The sequence below is a fragment of the Mastigoproctus giganteus genome, chromosome 2 (genome assembly GCF_048544385.1).
Source record: "Mastigoproctus giganteus isolate SK-2022 chromosome 2, ASM4854438v1, whole genome shotgun sequence".
NCBI lineage: Eukaryota > Metazoa > Arthropoda > Arachnida > Uropygi > Thelyphonidae > Mastigoproctus > Mastigoproctus giganteus.
The window spans coordinates 129,885,122-129,904,923 of NC_143576.1; the positions used below are offsets into that span (position 1 = coordinate 129,885,122).

At 38.1% G+C, this 19,802-nt stretch overlaps 1 protein-coding gene across 2 annotated transcripts in view; it reads left to right on the forward strand.

The window, feature by feature from the left end:
• Nucleotides 1–19,802, forward strand: part of Sec16 (endoplasmic reticulum export factor secretory 16) — a 592,575-nt gene that overhangs the window by 90,798 nt on the left and 481,975 nt on the right. For both annotated transcript variants that reach the window (XM_090389538.1, XM_090389539.1), the window contains exon 5: nucleotides 6,210–6,350. In XM_090389538.1, coding sequence (XP_090245664.1) covers nucleotides 6,210–6,350 — 141 coding nt within the window. The remainder of the gene's footprint in view (nucleotides 1–6,209; nucleotides 6,351–19,802) is intronic.

Genomic DNA, 19,802 nt, shown 5'->3' on the forward strand with positions numbered 1-19,802 from the left:
TTCCATCACTTCAAGCCTTCAATAAGCAAAGTGGTGGTATTGCCACTGGTTGATGAGAGTCATCTACCACCTAGTATTGCCTGGTGACGCAGAGTGGTGAGGGTGCCACACCTTGACCCCTGCTTATGTTGGTTCATACCTGGATGGTCACCCACAGTGTGCTTGTGCATGGAGGTTATACCCAGGATTACTAACAGTCCCACCATCGTGAAGGTGCAATCAGAGGATTTGGCTGTCATAGGCCTTCTGGATTTGACTTGAATGTCATCCAAATATCAGTTCCATCAGCGTTTTAGACCCCCAGGTAGCCAGTACAGCTTGTCTGGCATATCTGAGAGAATGTCTGTGACATCCTCAAAAACTCATGAAATTTTTTCAGGGTACTCCTATATTTATCCAACAGATGGTCACATTGTATATGTTTAATATCGTTAGTCTCACGCAAATAATAATAATTTTCTCTTTACCGCCCTTAAAAATCTGTTGGTAACATCATCAATTGTTGCTCCTGGCAAACATACTGGTTCTGCACCACCTAAGTGTGTTACAAAAAATGTTACTCGTTTCACTAAGAGTAGTCTACCAATAAAATTAGATCATCATCGCCCAGAGCAATCTGCACTTACTGTTCTTTTCTGGTACCTGAATTAGGGGTGCATCACTTGGCATGTGAGGAGATACTTGAATTCATGAGAAGCTCCCAGTTACATTTGTTTCTAAGGCGAGCACTTGTTTCTTCAGTGACTCAAATTCTTCTTGTAACACAGCATGTTATAATTTGAGATCAGTACACTCTACATCGGATGCAAATAAAAGAATCATCAGTTTACCTGGGTTTATCCATTAGACAAACCTTAAAATACATGCCACAGCTATACAAATTACGAATTTGCAACTCACATGTCAGAAATGCTTGCAGGCATTTCTATTTGAGTCCCCAATGTCCTTGAACTTTGCATTCTAAGTGGGTCTTGTAGTAAGTAACCAAAATTTGAACTTTACAAAACTTATGAAATTTAAATTTACAGTATATTTCAGAATTTATGTTAATATTGTAGAAATTAAACTGTTGATAGAACATTGACTACTGAATAAGTTAAATTTAAGCTACCAACAGAAGTTAAGAAGTTCCCCCCAAAATATTTACAGCAAAGATTAACTGAATATTAAGCTGTAGTTTTCCAAATACTTATCTAAATATAAAAATAAACTAATCTACATGATTATAGGAATTCAAACTATATATTAACTATAGTTTAGTATATTAAAATTAAAAAACAAGCTTAAAATAAGAACAAACTTCAAAGGGGGATTAAAGGGTGACATGAGTAATTACAGACCTGTTAGTTTAACTTCTGTTCCAGGGAAAATGATGGAATCACTGGTTAAAGAAGCATTGCAGGATCATCCAGACAAAAACAGTAATTCAGACACAGCATGGGTTTGTTGAGGGGAAATTTTGCCTGAACAGTTTGATTGAATATTACAATGTGGTCACAAAGAAACTGGATGCAAGAAATAATTTTAATATTATATACTTGGATATCAGGAAAGCTTTTGATACTGTTGTACATGGAAGATTACTGTACACATTGGAGCAATATGGCATTAAGGGCAAGTTGCTGTGGATAGTTGAGTGGAAGAAGACAGAGTGGTAATCAAAAGACGCTGTTCTTTCTGGACTAATGTTATTAGTGGAGTTGCCCAGCTAGCATTAGTGCATATTACGCAAGAAAGCAAGCTTATACAGCATCAGTCAAAAAAAAAAAAAAAAAAAATCCCCTTCTAATTTCACCCATCCGCTCGTTCCAAATGTTTGTCTAGTTCTGCCTTGAATCTATTTAAGCTATCAACTTCTACAATGACAGATGGAAGTTTGTTCCAGCAATCGATCACCTATTGGCTAAAGGCAAATTTCCATACATCTATCCTACAACTCTTTCCTCAATTTGAATTTATGCCCTCAGGCAATTATTCTGAGCAAGAGGGAGAATCCCATCAGCATTGAGCATGCTCAAACCATTCAAGACCTTATACACTTCAGTCAGATCATTCCACAGGTGCCTAGTCTCCGGACACTGTAATTTGCAAAACTTAAGCCTTTCTTTGTAAGAGCAACCCTTTATTCCATTCACTAATCTTGTTGCCCTTCTCTGTACTCTTTCCAGCAGCTTTACATCCGTCATAATATGAGGCCTCCAGACCTGTATACAATACTAAAGGTGTGGCCTGACCATTGCCTTATACAAGGGAATAATTACTTCCTTATCCCTGCTAGAAAATTTCCCTATATCATTGACAAGACACCATGAGCTACTCTTTCAGACTGTCTGCACTGCTCAGAAAACTTCATATTTGCCTGCACAGTTACCCCAGCTTCTTTTCATTCTTGGAACCCTGCCGACCTGCAAACTTGGACATTTAGCCTGATATCAAAATCATCAATATCATTAATAAATACAGAAAACAACAATGGACCCAACATTCAACTCTGGAGAACTCCACTGATAACATTAGTCCACACGGAGCAGTGTCCATTGATTACCACTCTGTTTTCTCCCACTCAACCATCCCTTTATCCATAGCAGCAATTTGCCTCCAATGCCACACTGCTCCAATTTGTGCAGCAGTTTTCCATATGCAGTAGTATCAAAAGCCTTTCTAAGATCCAAATACAGGCGGGCCTCGATTAACACGATTAGTTCGTCCCGCGAGCGCATCACGCAAAACGGAAACGCGTTAATCGAATATCATAACCAATAGGAAAAACTATAATTGGTCCTTGACCTTCTGGAATGTCCATAAAGAATTTTAAAAATACCTTTTAAATAACTTTTTAACTGTATATAATGTAAAAGATAATGAAAATAATTATGGAATTAAATGTCTATTGCATAAAACAGCGGTTCTTAAACTGTGCGCCGCGGAATATTTTAAATTTTTGAGGGAAACACAGCGATACTTGACATCTGTCAGACACCGCGTGAACTACTAGCTCGAGGTAGTTAACAGTTTCAGCATTTCTTATTAAGTTGTTTGGACCTAACTACTAAACGAAACTGTTAGGTATTTCTTTTGGTCTGGGTGCGCCTTGAAAAAATTACTGAGACATTAAAGGCGCCGTGAACTGAGAAACTTTGGGAACCTCTGACATAAAATACACAATGAAGAAATTACTGTTGCGGAAATATTTGAACAGTGTTGACTTTCTCTTTTCATCAATCAATTTCCAATAGCCGACAACAATCTTCTCTGGGCCCTGGCGAAATAAATATCGCAGAGAACACCAAACCTTTTGTTTGAGGTTCTATGCGATACGAAAGATTTCATCTAATTCTTTTACCGTTATCTCCTTCGCGGTAACATTTTCATCTGGCTCATTTAAAAATTTGAATTTTTAAATGCAAGTCTGCATTGACTTTATTAGCAGGAGACAAACACGTCTTCTTCCGATGGTTGATGGAACACACAGAGGCGAGCAGCAGGCAAACGTTTGTTTATTGACCGTACGACTCTCTGTAAGCATAACGTGCGATTCAAATTTTTTTCAACTATCGCATTAAAAAAAAAAAAAGATCGCGTTAACTGGAAATTTGCATCATGTAAAGTGAAAAGTGGTATCATTTTTCAAATAGCGTTAACTGAATATCGCATTAATCGAACTCGCGTTATGCGAGGCCTAGTGGTATATGATATCAAAATTATTCTTCGCATCCAGTTCCTTTTTTGACACATCATAGTATCAAATCAAATTGATCAGACAAGACTTCCCTTTAACAAACCCATGCTGTTTCCGAGCTATAACTGAAGTCTTGTCTAGATGGTCCTGCAGTGCTTCTTTAACCAGTGACTCCATTATTTTCCCTGTAACAGAAGTTAGACTAACAGGTCTGTAATTACTTTTGTTTTCCCTTTGATCCTTCTTTGTGAATTGGGGTCACTTTTGCACATCTCCAGTCCATGGGTACCTCCCCTGAGTCCAAAGAAGCTCTCATAATTATGGCTAAAGGTTTGCTTATTTTCTTTGCTGTCTCCTTTAATATAACTGGATAGATCTCATCCACCCTAGGTGCCTTTCTTATTTTTATTTTCAATAATTTCTCCTCCACTTTGTTCTAAATTATTACAAAATCATCTAGCTCACTGCCAGAGTTTCATTCTTCTGTGGCATTTCCCTCCCTGAACAACTCCTCACGTGTGAATGTAGATTCAAAATGCTCATTTATTTTTTAGCTACCTTTGCAGGATCATCAACAGTTGAACCATTGATATCAAGTGGACCAATCTGATTCATTCCCTTCCTTCTAGAGTTTGCATAAGTAAAGAACTCTTTGCTGTTTTTCTTGGCATCCTTTGCAAAAGATTTCTCGTAATTTGCTTTTGCCTGCCTAACCTCCTTTGTGACTTGGTTACAGACCAGCTTATATGTATTGTAGGTTTCTGTGTCACCTGTTTATTTATATGTATCCCATGCATTTTTCTTCTCTGCAACATGTTGCATTAGTTCTGACTTCCATTTAGGCCTAAACCTTGAACAATATTTCTTAGTTGGTATGAAAAGCCTAGTAGCTTCCAAGATTAATTCTTTGAATGCTTCCCAATTTGAATTTGCTGTTGGTAACATCATCAGTTTATCCCACCGTATAGTATTTAAATACTGTGTCAGACCACTGTAGTCACCTTTACAAAAGCAAAAACCATTCCCTTTATCCCTGATGGTAGTTACCTCTTTGAATAAATCCCTCTTCAGCAGTTTTCAGTGTTGGGACCATTGTTTTCTATATTTATTAATGATATCCATGAAGGTATATCAGGCTTAATGTCGAAGTTTGCAGATGATACAAAGGTTGGCAAGGTTGTTAATGATAGTAATGACAGTATGCTACTGCAATGGGATCTAGAAAAGTTGGGTAGATGGGCTGCGAGGTGTCAACTGAAGTTTAACATTGACAAATGCAAAGTACTGCATATAGGTAGAAATAACTTCAGAGGAATGTATCAACTGTGCAGTTCTGCATTCAGGGTACTGGAGAATGAAAAAGACCAGGGATAATTGTGCAGTCAGATATGAAGTTTTCTGATAGTATAGACAGGCTACCAGAGCGGTCATGCAGTCTTTTCAATGATATACATGAACTTTGCTATCAGGGATAAGGAGGTGATTATCCCTTTGTATAAGGTAATGGTCAGGCTACATCTTGAGTACTGCATGCTGGTCTGTAGGCCTCATTTTAGGAAGGATGTAGAGCTGCTGGAACAAGTACAGAGAAGGGCAAAGAGATTGGTGACGGGAACCAAGTGGTACTCTTGCCAAGAAAATTTTAAGTTCTGCAAAGTGCAGTGTCTGGAGACTAGGCACTGGCAAGCTGATCTGATTGAGGTGTATAAGGCTTTGAATGGTTTGAGCAAGCTCGATGCTAATGGGATTCTGAAACTTGCTCAGATTATGCACTCGAGGGGGCTTAAATTCAAATTGAGGAAAGACAGTTGTAGAATAGATGTGTGGAAATTTGTGTTTAGCCAGAGTGTGGTTGATTGTTGGAACTAACTTATATCTGTCATTGTGGAAGTTGATAGCTTAGCTTAAAAAGATTCAAGGGAAATCTTATAACTGTTTGGAGCAAATGGATAGAAAATAATGGGAAGTTTTGTTCTTTTTTTTTGGCTGACACTGTATAAACTTGCTTTCTTGCATCACATGCTCATGCTAATATTAATAGACTGGCCTCCAACAAACTCTTGGAATGAACTAAGAAATATGTTCTCTAGCAGTCAAGCTGTATGTATAAAACCTTAACTTAGACTGATATTTATCATAAAATGGCTTGTGTGTTTATGGCAAAATGTATATTTGTTCATCTTATATATAAATTTCTTATTTTGGTTTCTGGTTCAAGATTTCACTAGAAAATCAGTGTACTGATTGTTGATGTGATGTCAACATCTAAAAGTGTTTTTTTTTTTTTTTTTTTTATGTGCCTTTTAAATTATATCAGGAGCATATATGTGACGATGTCATTAATTATACATTTATTGTCAGTACTTTTCCAGGCAGTTTTGGCTACTTTTTTTGTGAATGATTATTTTAAAAAAATTATATATATTTGTAATTTATTTATTATTCTGTTTATTTTATTTCTATTCTTCTAATTTTCTGTTCTGTTATAAAAAAAAAAAAATTCTAAAATATTCCATTTTATTTATTAAAGGAAACTCTTCAAACCCAGTCTTCACTGTCAAATGGAAAAGCAGGAATGGCATCAGATATATGGTCACATACTGCTTATACTCCAGTGTCCCAGCAGTTAATTGATAATTGGGACAGTGGTGCTACACATTCCCAAGGACAAGTATGAATTTGTTTACTTTGGATTTTAAATCAGAGGAATTTGTATAGAATATATGTTTATTTTTGCTTTAGATAAAAATGTTTTGAGTGTGTATGCCATACTGGAGATGGTGGATTACACACACACACACACACACACACACACACACACACACACACACACACACACACACACACACACTTGGACCTCCATATAATGAAATCGATCGTTCGCTTTACAAAATTCATTATACAGAAATTTCGTTATAAAGAAATATGACATTTTCAACAATGAGGGATATTATAATTCAACTCAGAAATACAGTAAAATATAGGAAATAAATCAGAAATAAGTGGGAATGAATAAATTTTCTAACATTTTAAAACAATTAATTTATTAATACACACATTAAGAAATGACTACTTACATGATGCGCACAATATATTAGTACTCTTTAATGTTGTAAAATATTAGGTTCGCATTTGTTTAAGCACTCATATATTTTCTGTTACATTGACGCAAAGTTTCAAATGCCGCCAACATTTCATGTTTGGAAGGTTTAAAATTGCCCCTGTTCCTCTCATTTTTATCCATCTCATTGTCTATATTGTCACTAGTTCTTTGAATACTCTCCAAAATGTTGGAATCACTTGGATATTCAACTACTATGACATCGTTATCAATTCCTAAAAATTCTTCAAGAACAGTTTCTGCACTGATCAAAGCTCTTGCTTGGATACTATAATAATTAATGATAAACACCAGCCAGGAATTAAACTAAAAATTTACTATACAATGAAATAATATACAATGAAATATGATGCAAATAAAATACTGATTAAATTATAGTTAAAATATAGTTAAAAACAATAAAATTAATTAAAATAAACTAGGTTAAAAGCGATAAAACAATAAAATCTGGAGCTTTCGGAGAACGCCGTCTCCTTCTTCAACAGCATACTACCAGTGCTAAAACACATCCTTAAGTAGCCGGTCCATGGCACTCATGCACGTGATCATCAGACACATGATCTACATTCTCCATGCGCGTATCGGAAATGGAAGTGGCTCGGGAGCGTGTCAAACAGAAACGGTCATCCCTTCTGAGGACAACTGCCTCAAACAGGGGGTGTAAACGGGCCGTTATGTGGGGGAAACGGGCCGACGTTTAAAGGATCGTCTGGGGGAACACACGACCGCTATCAAGACTGCTAACTATGCGAGGTCTGCTGTGGCAGAGCATTTCTGGGAAAAGCAGCATTGGATCTCCCCTGAAGACGCGGTCATTACCGACCGCGCCCATGGATTTTGGGAACGCAAGTGGCTCGAGAGCTTGCGAATCGGTTCATCCAGTCACAATACTATTAATAGGGACAGGGGGATCCGTTTACACCCCCTGTTTGAGGCAGTTGTCCTCAGAAGGGATGACCGTTTCTGTTTGACATGCTCCCGAGCCACTTCCATTTCCGATACGCGCATGGAGAATGTAGATCATGTGTCTGATGATCACGTGCATGAGTGCCATGGACCGGCTACTTAAGGATGTGTTTTAGCACTGGTAGTATGCTGTTGAAGAAGGAGACGGCGTTCTCCGAAAGCTCCAGATTTTATTGTTTTATCGCTTTTAACCTAGTTTATTTTAATTAATTTTATTGTTTTTAACTATATTTTAACTATAATTTAATCAGTATTTTATTTGCATCATATTTCATTGTATATTATTTCATTGTATAGTAAATTTTTAGTTTAATTCCTGGCTGGTGTTTATCATTAATTATTATAGTATGGAAATTCCCAGCCCCATAGGCCTGTTTCAAGATACTCTTGCTTGGAGTTCGTCCCAAGATTTCTCAATGTCTTGTAGCAGTTGCGGTCCCAAAAGATTTTGGGACCGCAAGTGGCTCGAGAGCTTGCGAATTAGTTCTACTGAGAAAAATATAAATAGAGATAGGGGCACACGCATTCATCCCCTCTTTGAGGCGGTAATCCTTGGAGGGGATGAACGTTTTTTGCCTGAAACGCTCCCGAGCCACTTCCAGTTCTGACGGGAACAGTACACATTCACATGAGACGCACCGTGAACCTGCTGGTATTTAATGATGCACCGCAGAATAGAAGTACACTGTTGAGAAAGAAGGCAGAAGCCTTTGAAAGCTTCAGTTAGTATTTTAGCGCTTTTAACCTAGTATATTTTATTGCATTTTAAATTCGGTATTTTGTTATTATCCTGTATATCACAGTTGTCTTATTTTAAAATTACTATCAGTAATATGGTATTTTGTTTGTAAATAATTTATTGTAAATATTAAATATTTTAAAATTTGGGTTTTTCGTCTTTCGTTTTATTCCATGGTTGGTGAGAAACACTAAAAATCATAGTATGAGTATACCCAACCCCAGAGGCCTATTTGAAGAAAGATGACTTTCATCAACCGGTGAAATAGCACCACTTTGCTTATTGGAGACTTGAAGTGATGAAACCCATGTTTAGTCTCTAGAGCAAAGTTTCCGGCATCCCCCTCCCCCCATACTTCTCCTTCAACCCATGCACGGTACTAAGTACTATAGGTTTTGATGCCTTTCGTGTTTGGGGTTTTCATAAAAAAAAAAAAAAATCTTAATCGTTGTTTCCATCACATCTTGACTCCATACTTTTGCCAACTCTGATATGCACATCTGCAAATCTATAACAGAATCTGCAAATCTATAGGTTGGTTGGTTGGTTTTTATTCTCAGTATAATTTTTTTCAATATGCGCCTTTGGTAGTGCATTTTCAAATTCTTGATAATGACTTGGTCCATTGGCTGCAGTTTAGACGAGGTATTCGGAGGGAAGAAAACAAGCTTCACGCTTGTAAGTTTTGAAATTACCGGGTATAGGTGAGCAGGGCAGTTTTTGGCAATAAAAGTGATTTTTCTGTTTTCTTTTGTCATCTTTCTATCGAAATTTAAAATCCACTGTTCAAAAATTTCAATTTTCATCCAAGCTTTTTTGTTGTAGTTGTAGTCCAAATCTAACAACTTTACTCCTTTGAAACATCAGGGTTGTATACTTTTGCCTATTACTAAAATCTTCAGTTTATCATTACCAGCCATATTTGCACCAACCAAGACTGTAATTCTTTCATTACAATTTTTACCACATAAACATTTGTCAATTTTAAAAGTCAGTGTCCTGTTCGGCAAACATATAAAAAATAGACCTGTTTCATCAACGTTGAATATGTCTCTGGGCTCGTAGTCCTCCATAATTTTTTTTTCAAAACTCTTTCTTTCCAATGGGTACAGTCTTCTTCAATTACAACCCCACTTTCACCAGAAACAACCTTTTCAAGTAAGCCATGGCACTTTTTGAATTTGTCCAGCCAACCAGAACTGGCTTGGAAAGTGTTATACCCCAGAAAAGATGTGTACTCCATAGCCTCTTTTATTAATGGTCCTTATAACCACATGTTTTGGTCTTGAATGAACTTCACCCACTTAAAAACTGTTTCAGCTACATTTTCATACAGGCATAATTTTGCACACTTCTGACTGGGTCCCGTTTTCTCAAACAGTTTGAGAATCAAAACACTGTTTTTCAGAATTTTAAAGCGATTTATTTTTTTTTTAACGCCCCAATCTACACTATTAAGCACTTCCACTTTTTCCACTACACTCAAGGATTTCCTCTTAGACATTGTAAGATTACTTGCACAGCAGCTGAAACAAAACTGATTTACAGACCCCTCATACCTACCATACAGAGATAGGTGAAATTTAGTGAAAGTGTGTATGACTCATTTCTGTGAAACAACAGATGAATTTCTGGGATTAAGGAAAATCACTCTCTCATAATTCTCCAATAGGGTGCTTGAAATAGAAAACAGGTTGACCAGAGCCAATGGCTGTGGACACATAGATAGTAGTTTCCCAGGGCGACTTCTCGGTACAGTAAATGCTTTATGGGCAACACTAAATTTTGGAATGCTCTTAACAATTAAAGCCTTTAGCTATTAAAAGCTAAAGTGATTAATTCATAATCGTGTTAGCTCTTAATTTGCGCTTTCTACAGCATCAGCTCTATTGCCTAAAGGCCAGAGATGCGAAAACTGTGTACCCAGGTCTCTCGAGATTAGTTTGTTGTATGGAAATTTTCTTCATTATACGGAAACTATTTTCAATGTAATGACCAAGGGGAAATCAAAAAAGTTCTCCACATACAAAAATTAAATTCACTATATGGAAGTTTGTTAAAGAGAGGTCCAACTGTATATATATATATATATACAGGGTCCAGTCACATTATTATGACCACCTACCTAGTATCCAGAATATGCGCCTTTCGCAGCATGCACTTCAGCCAGCCACCGTGGGAGGAACTCAATAAGTCTGCAGAAGTTAGTTTGTCTCGAGATTAGTTTGTTGTATGGAAATTTTCTTCGTTATACGGAAACTATTTTCAATGTAATGACCAAGGGGAAATCAAAAAAAGTTCTCCACATACAAAAATTAAATTCACTATATGGAAGTTTGTTAAAGAGAGGTCCAACTGTGTGTATATATATATATACAGGGTCCAGTCACATTATTATGACCACCTATCTAGTATCCAGAATATGCGCCTTTCGCAGCATGCACTTCAGCCAGCCACCGTGGGAGGAACTCAATAAGTCTGCAGAAGTTTGCTACAAGTATCTGTGACCATGAAGACTGCAGTGCACCCCGGAGTTCCTGTAAGTTCCTTGGTGGAGGATCCATCCATCTGATGTGTCGATTGAGGTGGTCCCATAGATTTTCAATTGGGTTAAGATCCATGGGATTCGGTGGCCAAACGAGTAGCTTGAAGTCTTTGTTGTGCTCCTCAAACCACTCACAGACAATTCTGGTGACATGGCATGGTGCATTGTCTTGCTGATAGATACCATTGCCCCCAGGGAACATGGTCAACATGTACGGATGTACCTGATCGGCGACGATCAACAGGTAACCATTTGCATTCAGGGTGCCCTCCAGAGGTATCAGCAGACCCAAGTCATGCCATGAAAACATTCCCCAGACCATAACGCTGCCCCCACCAGCCTGCCTTCTGCCAACAATCTTGTCTGGGTGTCTGTTCTCGGAGATTTCATGCCTAATACGCCACAGTCCATTCACTTGGTAGAGCAGAAATCTTGACTCATCAGAGAAGGCCACCTGTTGCCACTTGGCCAGGGTCTAATGTCAGTATTGCTGTGCGCACTGATGGCATTGTTTGCGATGAATGGCCATGAGTGCACTCATCAGCATGAGTGCTGTCACCAAGCGTCTGCTCTGGAGCCCAATGCGCAACAGGGTTCGCTGCACTGTTGGAGACTGTTCTGGTGGCCCACGGTTCATTTGGATGGCCAGTTGAGCAACAGTAGTGCACTGATCGGTCCCGACCAATCATTTCAGCTGACGTTCACCTTTGGGATCGATGGCGCATGAGGCTCCATAATTGGCATGTCGGGTCACATCTGCTGTTTCGGAAATGCTGGCACCCCTGGCCTGATAGCCAATGATCACCTTTTACCAGGTCTGATAGGTGGCATGCTTTGCCTTTGACAGAGGCTGTTACTGTGTTCGCGGATGCCTAACAAGGTTAGCCTTATATGCTTGCGGTATGTGAACTTCACACATGCACTGTATGATTCGCTAGGCACGTGTGATGTCTGCTTTGGGGATGGTCATAGTGACTGGACTTTGTACACACACACACACACACACACACACACACACACACACACACACACACACACACACACACCAATATTAAGTTAGATTAATTACATTTTAAAGAAGATATTTGAGTAAATATATAAAGATAATTAAGTAAATATATAAAGAAGATAATGCATGTCACAAGAATAATTAAAGGAATATTAAGAAGGCCTTGCTCCCTTATATTTGACAACTGACAAATGTGAGAATTAAAATCAAAACTTTAATAAAAATATAATAATTACATGAACATAAATGAGGCATTGAAATAACTTAAAAGGAAAATACAATTAACTAAAATTAAAACTGATATGATGAAATAACAAGTAAAACTGATAAGATCAGTGAAAAACTTTAAAAAAAAATTGCATGTGTACCCTGTACACACAAAAGTTTTTCTTTGTGTAAACATCTTTGACGGCACCTACTAAATTTTGAACAGCTAGAACCGAAATCATGAACGATGTAATTTATGCTCAAGCCTGTTACTTACTCTATCGAATCATTGTTAGTGATAAATAGGATACACATGGCCCGATGCTTACTCTGCTGAATCAACATTTGGAAGAGTTTAGGCGAATAGCCTAATTACCCATTTGATTGTGGCCATTTGTTGAATAGAATGATTGCAACAATACAAGTTTATATTGTTACGATCATACTATCATGTTACTCATGTTTTGTCGCAAATTACACGTGCAGCACTACGAGATCTGCAAGAAACGACAGTATCCATGCATAATATGCTATTGAAACTATGACTTGGCTTAGGATCTCAATGAATAGAAGCACGAGATGGTAATGCTGTACATTCCATTTCGCAATGAAGAAAGAGAGATACTGTTTCTTCATACTGTTTCTTCATTGTGTTTCTTCATACTGTTTCTTCATTGTGTTTCTTCATACTGTTTCTTCATTGAATAGCCTTGTAATGTGACTGCGAGAAGAAGACCCCATTTGAAATTTTTACAGTCATCCAAACAGCAAGATGAATGAGGATCTAAAGCTCGTCATGCTGAACTGACTCAGCGCAATTGCAAAGAAATACGAAAACTTGATGACCATTGAGGACTGATGCAACTTAATGAGAATGGCCAATGACAAGCAAAAGATTCTACTCATACATGTAATTTGGAGTCTGTTACTCCCAATTGTGAACCAATTCAAATATTCTTGACCGTCCCAATTAGTTGTGGAAAGATGTTTATGATTCACCTCTTTATGTAAATATATAACTGCTTCAGTAATACAGACTTGTACTGTAATGCCTACATACATGCTCTTCAACTGGTAGGGTTGAAGTGTATGTAATGTAATGTAATGATCTTGGATGTGCTCAGAACTGGTAACCAGATCATTGCCCTCATATCCATTTCTCTGGTTACCAAAAGGTTTCTGCCACAGGTGACAATGGTTAGCCCAAAGCCACCTGAGTGGTATGCCCCGAATCATAAATGTTTTTCCACAACCAGCTGGTTTATACCAGCTCTGAGCATATCCAAGGTCACCTCCTATGATCCTTTGCACGATCTCCTTTCCTGACTCCATTTTTCTTTGTTATTAAACGGAAATGACGTCATTTCCATGTCGCAAAATTGTGACAGATTGATTTTACTACCGTCTGAAATTTGGTAGGTGCTACCAAAGATGTTTACACATCAATAACAAGTAGCTTTCAAGATGGAGAGCTCCTTTTTCAACTTAAATGAGTGTGTTTCTTGTAGTATATAAAGCTGAGATTAATGTGATACATTGTTGTCATGTGACAGGGATGACTGGTAATGATATTAAAAAAAAAAAAGTTAATCAGACATAGACATTGCAAAATTACATCTACAGGGTGCATGCTCATCACATTTGAAATATAGCAGACTAAATAATTTGGTGATTTGGGTCTATCTATTGTGATTCATAATGGTGCCGAAATAAAAATGTGAAGTGCTTTGATCCATGAGAAGTGGTCGAAGTCATGTGAGGAATTTGAACATTGTGGTGTGGATCAGGATTGTGTTGCTCACTCCAGTGTAGCGTTCAGCAAAGTCAGTGTAATCAAAGTTAGCTGTGGTGATAGCCAACTCATGTTCCAAGACAGTCTTCCAATTTCCTAGTAGCCTTGCTGATGTAACATACATCACAGTCTGGATATTTAATGGGGATAGACATAACATAGCTACACTGAAAGAGTAAGGGGATGGGTGATTTACCCTGGAAATAATAGTCTGGAATTTCATATCAGGGTTATACACATTGTATATGATAAGCACATAGAACTCTAGTAAGGGGCCCAGAGACATCTGGATAGTGGAGGGGGGGGGATGTATGTAGTAGAAGTAAACTTGTCATGTGGTGGGTTGATTCAGATGGGCAGCAAGATCATAGAACATGGGAAGGGAAGCAAAATATTAGCACTTCTTGTTGGGAAACTTGTTTTACTGTCAGCAGTAGTGGTACACAGTTTTCAAAGTCATCAAAGATTTTATTATTTCAGAGGATGAGGTCATGGTATCTTTTGATGTGGCATCACCGTTCATGTTTATCCAACTACAGTAGGCCTCTGCCAGGTGACTTTTGGATGGGTGATTCCACACTAAAGGACAGGACCTCACTCTCTTCAGATGATATTTGTACTGAGCTAAATTTATGTTTGACTGGTAGTGTGATCACATTTAAATTATTCTCTCTACCAACGGATTCAAGGCATAGCTATTGGTACCTCAGCTAGTTTTGTATGACTGATATTACCATGGAGAAATTTAACAAATTTTGAGGTGTACTGGTACCAGTCAGTCTCTTGTGGTGGTGGTGGTACATTGATGATATTTTTGTCTTCATTCTGCGATGCTCTGATTGGCAACTCCTCCAATATCTCCACTTTCATACGATTTACCATAAACTGGAAACAGACAAAACAAAATATCAAATTACACTAGAGTCCCGCTAGTCTGAACTAATTGGGACCGAGCCCTGTTCGGATTAGCAGAATTTCAGATTAGCCGAATAACTGCAATAATGCAGAAGCAAGCAGTAAAACAGGTCTGGTTTATTAATGAATTAAGGTATAGTAGTGTTTTATTAAGGTATAGTGAATTAAGGTATAGTATTATTAATGAATTAAGGTATAGTATTATTAATGAATTAAGGTATAGTAGGCCTACTAGTGTTTGTAAACGAGCATGACACACTGGAAGCAAACCCTCCATGCTATGAATCATTGCATGCGACATTGTGCATTAAACGTGAATGTTTAAATCTTCGCTCTACATTATTGCAGTTTAGTTTAGTTCATTCTGCTGCCACAATGGCCACGAAATGGAAACACACAATGTGTACTTTGAAAGATAAGCTGGAAGTTTTGAAAAGGCTGGACAAGGGCGAAAGTGCAACGAAATTGGCAATAGTGTGGAGTGGGCAAGGCCACAATAACTGACTGGAAAAAAAAAACCGCGCAAAGATCGAACAGTTTTGTACCTCTACTTCAGAAAAATCAGTTGAAAATCGACAAACAGTAAGGCCCTCAACATTTGACAAGCTTGATGAAGCCTTATTCACATGGTTCACTCAGGAAAGAGAAAGTTAACCTCTAAGTGAACCTCTTGTTAAGAGATTCACTTAGAGGTTAACCTCTTGTTAGAGAAAAGGCCATTCATCTCAACAAATTAATGAAAGGTGATGAATCATTTAGTGCGAGTACCGGTTGGTTTGATCGCTGGAAGAAGCGCTATGGGATTCGCCAGCTAAGATCACCGGGGAGTAATTATCAGCTGATCATGCTGCAGCAGAGAAATATTTGGGTGAGTTTGCTGATTTGGTATCACATTATTCACCTCATCAGATATATAACACTGATGAGACAAGTTTAAATTTTAAGGCTTTGCCCACAAAAAGTCTAGCATCTCAACAAGAAATGCGTGCCCCAGGTTTTAAAATGAATAAGGAGCCAGTGACATTGATAGCTTGTAGTAATGCTTCAGGAAATCACAAGCTACCTTTGATGATGATCGGTAAATCAGCGAAGCCGAGAGCTTTTAAAATTATGAACATTAACAATCTTCCAGTTCATTACAAAAGTAAAAAAAAAAAGCTTGGATGAACGGACAGCTTTTCATTGAGTGGTTTCATAATCAATTTGTCCCAGTAGTGAAATGTTTCAGCAATGAAAATGATTTGCCACCTCGTGCCATTCTCCTCATAGACAATGCACCGTCCCACCCAGACGTTTCCAAGTTGACATCAGGGGATATAAAGGCAGCTTTCTTACCGCCTAATGTAACACCGTTATTACAGCCCATGGACCAGTATTACAGTCTATCAAGCTTGCATACAGAAAGAAATATCTTAGGTCCTTGATAGAAGATAACACCAATTCACTTTCTTTACATGAGAAAATGAAACAAGTGAACTTAAAAGATGTTGTATATTGGGTTGCTGAGTCGTGGGAGGGTGTAACCGAACAGTCCATACAAAGATCATGGAAGAAATTATGGCCTTCTCTCAGGCTTTGTCGATAGTTCTGACGAAAACAATGACACAGAACAATTAATTCAGCTCGTACAGGAAATTCCCGGGTGCGAGGAAGCAATAGAATCTGACGTTAACGAATGGATTGCAGCAGATGGAATAGGTCATGAAAACCTGTCGGATGAGGACATCGTGGCAGCTGTCACCCAAGAAGACTCCAAGCAGAATGATGATGAGCCCGGTGGTACTGCGGAACAACTTGTGTCGCACACAGACGGGGAAGCGGCCCTTGACCTCGCTTTACGCTACTTAGAACAACATCCCAGCGCTATACCGGCAGACTACATGTTTATGAAGCAGTGGCGAAACATAGCATCTTGTAGCCGATTTTCATCGTTATATCAAAAGAAACTAACAGAGTTTGTTACTTCTGAAAAATGACTTTTGTTCCTGTTTTGGTGTGTAAGTATAGATCTGTAGTTTTAATAGGCCATGTCAAACACTGATTTATTAATTTTGCATTAGTACAGTACTACAATAAAATACAATTTTTTTGTGGAATTCTAAATGTTTTTGTACCATTAATTCCATTTAAATTTAACTGGAAAATACAAAAAACATATATTTTGCGAACTAAAAACCTCTCTGCCAACCGAAACGTGTTCGGATTAGTGGGAGTCCACTGTACTATATGTGATGTGTTGGAACGCATTTTACAACTACAGTATACAGGAAGCCTATGTGTGTAGTTTTCTGTGGACTCTAGCTGTAGCCTCCAGGTGGCTTGTGACTGACAATTTACCAAATGTGGGTCTGTGCTGCTCCCGGACATTTACACAGCAGTGCTCATACTTTTTTTTTATAAAAACCCCAAACACAAGAGGTATTAGAACCTGTAGTACTTATACCATGCATGGGTTGAAGGTTGAAAAGATGAAAGAAGATATTTGTTGACATTAGACGTGAACTTCTGCAGATATGTAATTTTCAGGAAATACATATGAAGGAATGTTGTTCCAGAAAATAGAAATTGAATGAATAAATGAGGACAAAGAAAAGTTGGTTCCATGAGTTTGAATTTGGACAGTAAAAGGACGTTGACTAGTTGCAGCACAGGTTTGGACTGCTTTAAAAGAGAGAGCGAGAATTATAGAAGCCAATCAGAAGAACAGTGCCCATGGAAGTATCTATAGAAAAAAGCATGCAGCAGAAACAGAATGTCTATGAGACAGCGAGTGGAGAGACTCAGTTAGAGATGAGTCATTAATTAACCTCTTCTGAACGGAATATAGAGAGAAGTTTTGGGGGCACCACCCTAGATGTGTGAACAATATTCCATGGTAGGGCGGATTTGCAATTTGTACAGAGTGAACAGCTGTTTGGAAGAAAAGTAACGCCGAGAGCGAAAGAGAAAACCAAGTTTTTTAGATGCAGTGGAAGCAATATTTGTAATGTGCTTGTGCCAAGAGAGATTAGAAATCAGGGTAATCCCCAAAAGAGATATATCAACTTGCCTAGAAATCGGAGTGTCATCAAAGATAATCCTAGGAGGATAAGAATCCTTTTTGTGAGATATAAGGCAGGACTAAGTTATAGAAAGATTGAAATCAACTAAATTATCTTATCCCCACTGGATAGTTACCTGGAGATCAGCATTTAAGGAATTGGTAGTAGCTATTTGAGAAGTTGAAGCTGTGTGAGCAGGGCAATGTTCTGTCATTAGCAAAACTATGGATAGGATTTCTGGTTAATAGAAGAAGGTCATTAACACCACCATTAGTGGAAAAGTTAGAAGACAGAGATATATCAACCATCACTTGCAGTGAGCAGTCAGAGAGAAAACTGGATACCCAGTTACAAAAAACAGTTTTTAAACTATAAGATGGAAGCTTATTTAGAAAACCTTTTTTTGCCAAACACAATCAAAAGCCTTTGAAATGTCAAAGTAACTGCTTCACCTTCATCAGACTTTTATGTTGAATTTGTCCATAGATGGATAACATAGGCCAAATATCACCTGTGGATCGACACTGATGGCATCTATACTGGCAGTTGTTGATCAGATGGAAGGTTTTTAGATAGTTTAAGAGTTGGCAGTTAATTGATTTCTCCATTACTTTAGATGGGACGATAATTGGATGGGAGGGATTTGTCACCCTTTTTAGAAACTGGCTGGATATGAGCATATTTCCAAGAAGAAGGAAAAATGTCTAAGAAAGTGAAAAAGGACAACACAGAACAGGAGGAATTTCGGGAGCACAGGTTTTGAGAACAAGTGGAGAAATACCATGGAGTTTTCTTAGCATAAAGATTCGTCAAAATCATTCTTTTGATAGAAGACCACAGGAGGCATTGAATGGAGCGTACTGGGAATGGTGGGAGTTGATCTATCAAGGTCATTAATACAAGAGTTGGAAGGAAAATAGGATTCTAGCAAGTCAGCTTTTTCTTTGGCAGAAGTGGCAATAGAACCATATGATTCTGACAGAGGTGGGAACAGAGATGGTCAGAAGTTGCAGCTAATGGCTTTGGCAAGAGACCAGAATGCCTGGCTACCATTCAGATAAGAAGCAAGTTTTCTACTCTTAGCCTGTTCGAAATCTAGTTTGGACTGATTAATAACTGCTTTACAATTGTTGTGAGCTTTTTTGTGTAGGCAGAAAATGAAACTGAAATTTTGGAAATAAGCCAATTACGATATGCAACTTTTTTTCTCTCGAACAGTCTTAGCACATTTATTGGAAAACCAAGGTTTAGATAAAGGATGAGAATTTAAGGTGGAGTGTAGAATAAAGGATTCCATCCCTACAAGAATAATTTCACTGACACAATCTGAGCAAATATTGACATCAGAAATTTTGAAACAGTAATCTAACCAAGGAAAAGAAGAAATCTCACAGATCATTCCATTTTGCATTCTTGTAATGTCAGAGAACACTAGGTTGGGAATGGCCATGAGAAAGAAAGGCTCAATTGGAGAAGAAACCACCACCAAGTTGTGATACGAGGTGTCTAGAGAACCACTCACCTTAACTGTGTACTTAGAAGGGATGTTTGTGAGAAACAAATCAAGTATGTTAGCTGTGTGGTTAGGATTGTCTGGTGTTCTGTTAGGTAAGTGAACAATCTGTGCAAGGTCGTTAGTAATTGCAAAAGCCTCGGCATCTCAACCAGCTGGATCCGTGCGACTTGAAAATGGAAGCCGACTGGAGTTGTGAACATTAAAATCACCAAGTAAAATGACCTCACTGTTAGGAAAGTTGGACTGGAGAAAGGCAAGGTTCAATGAGAGGA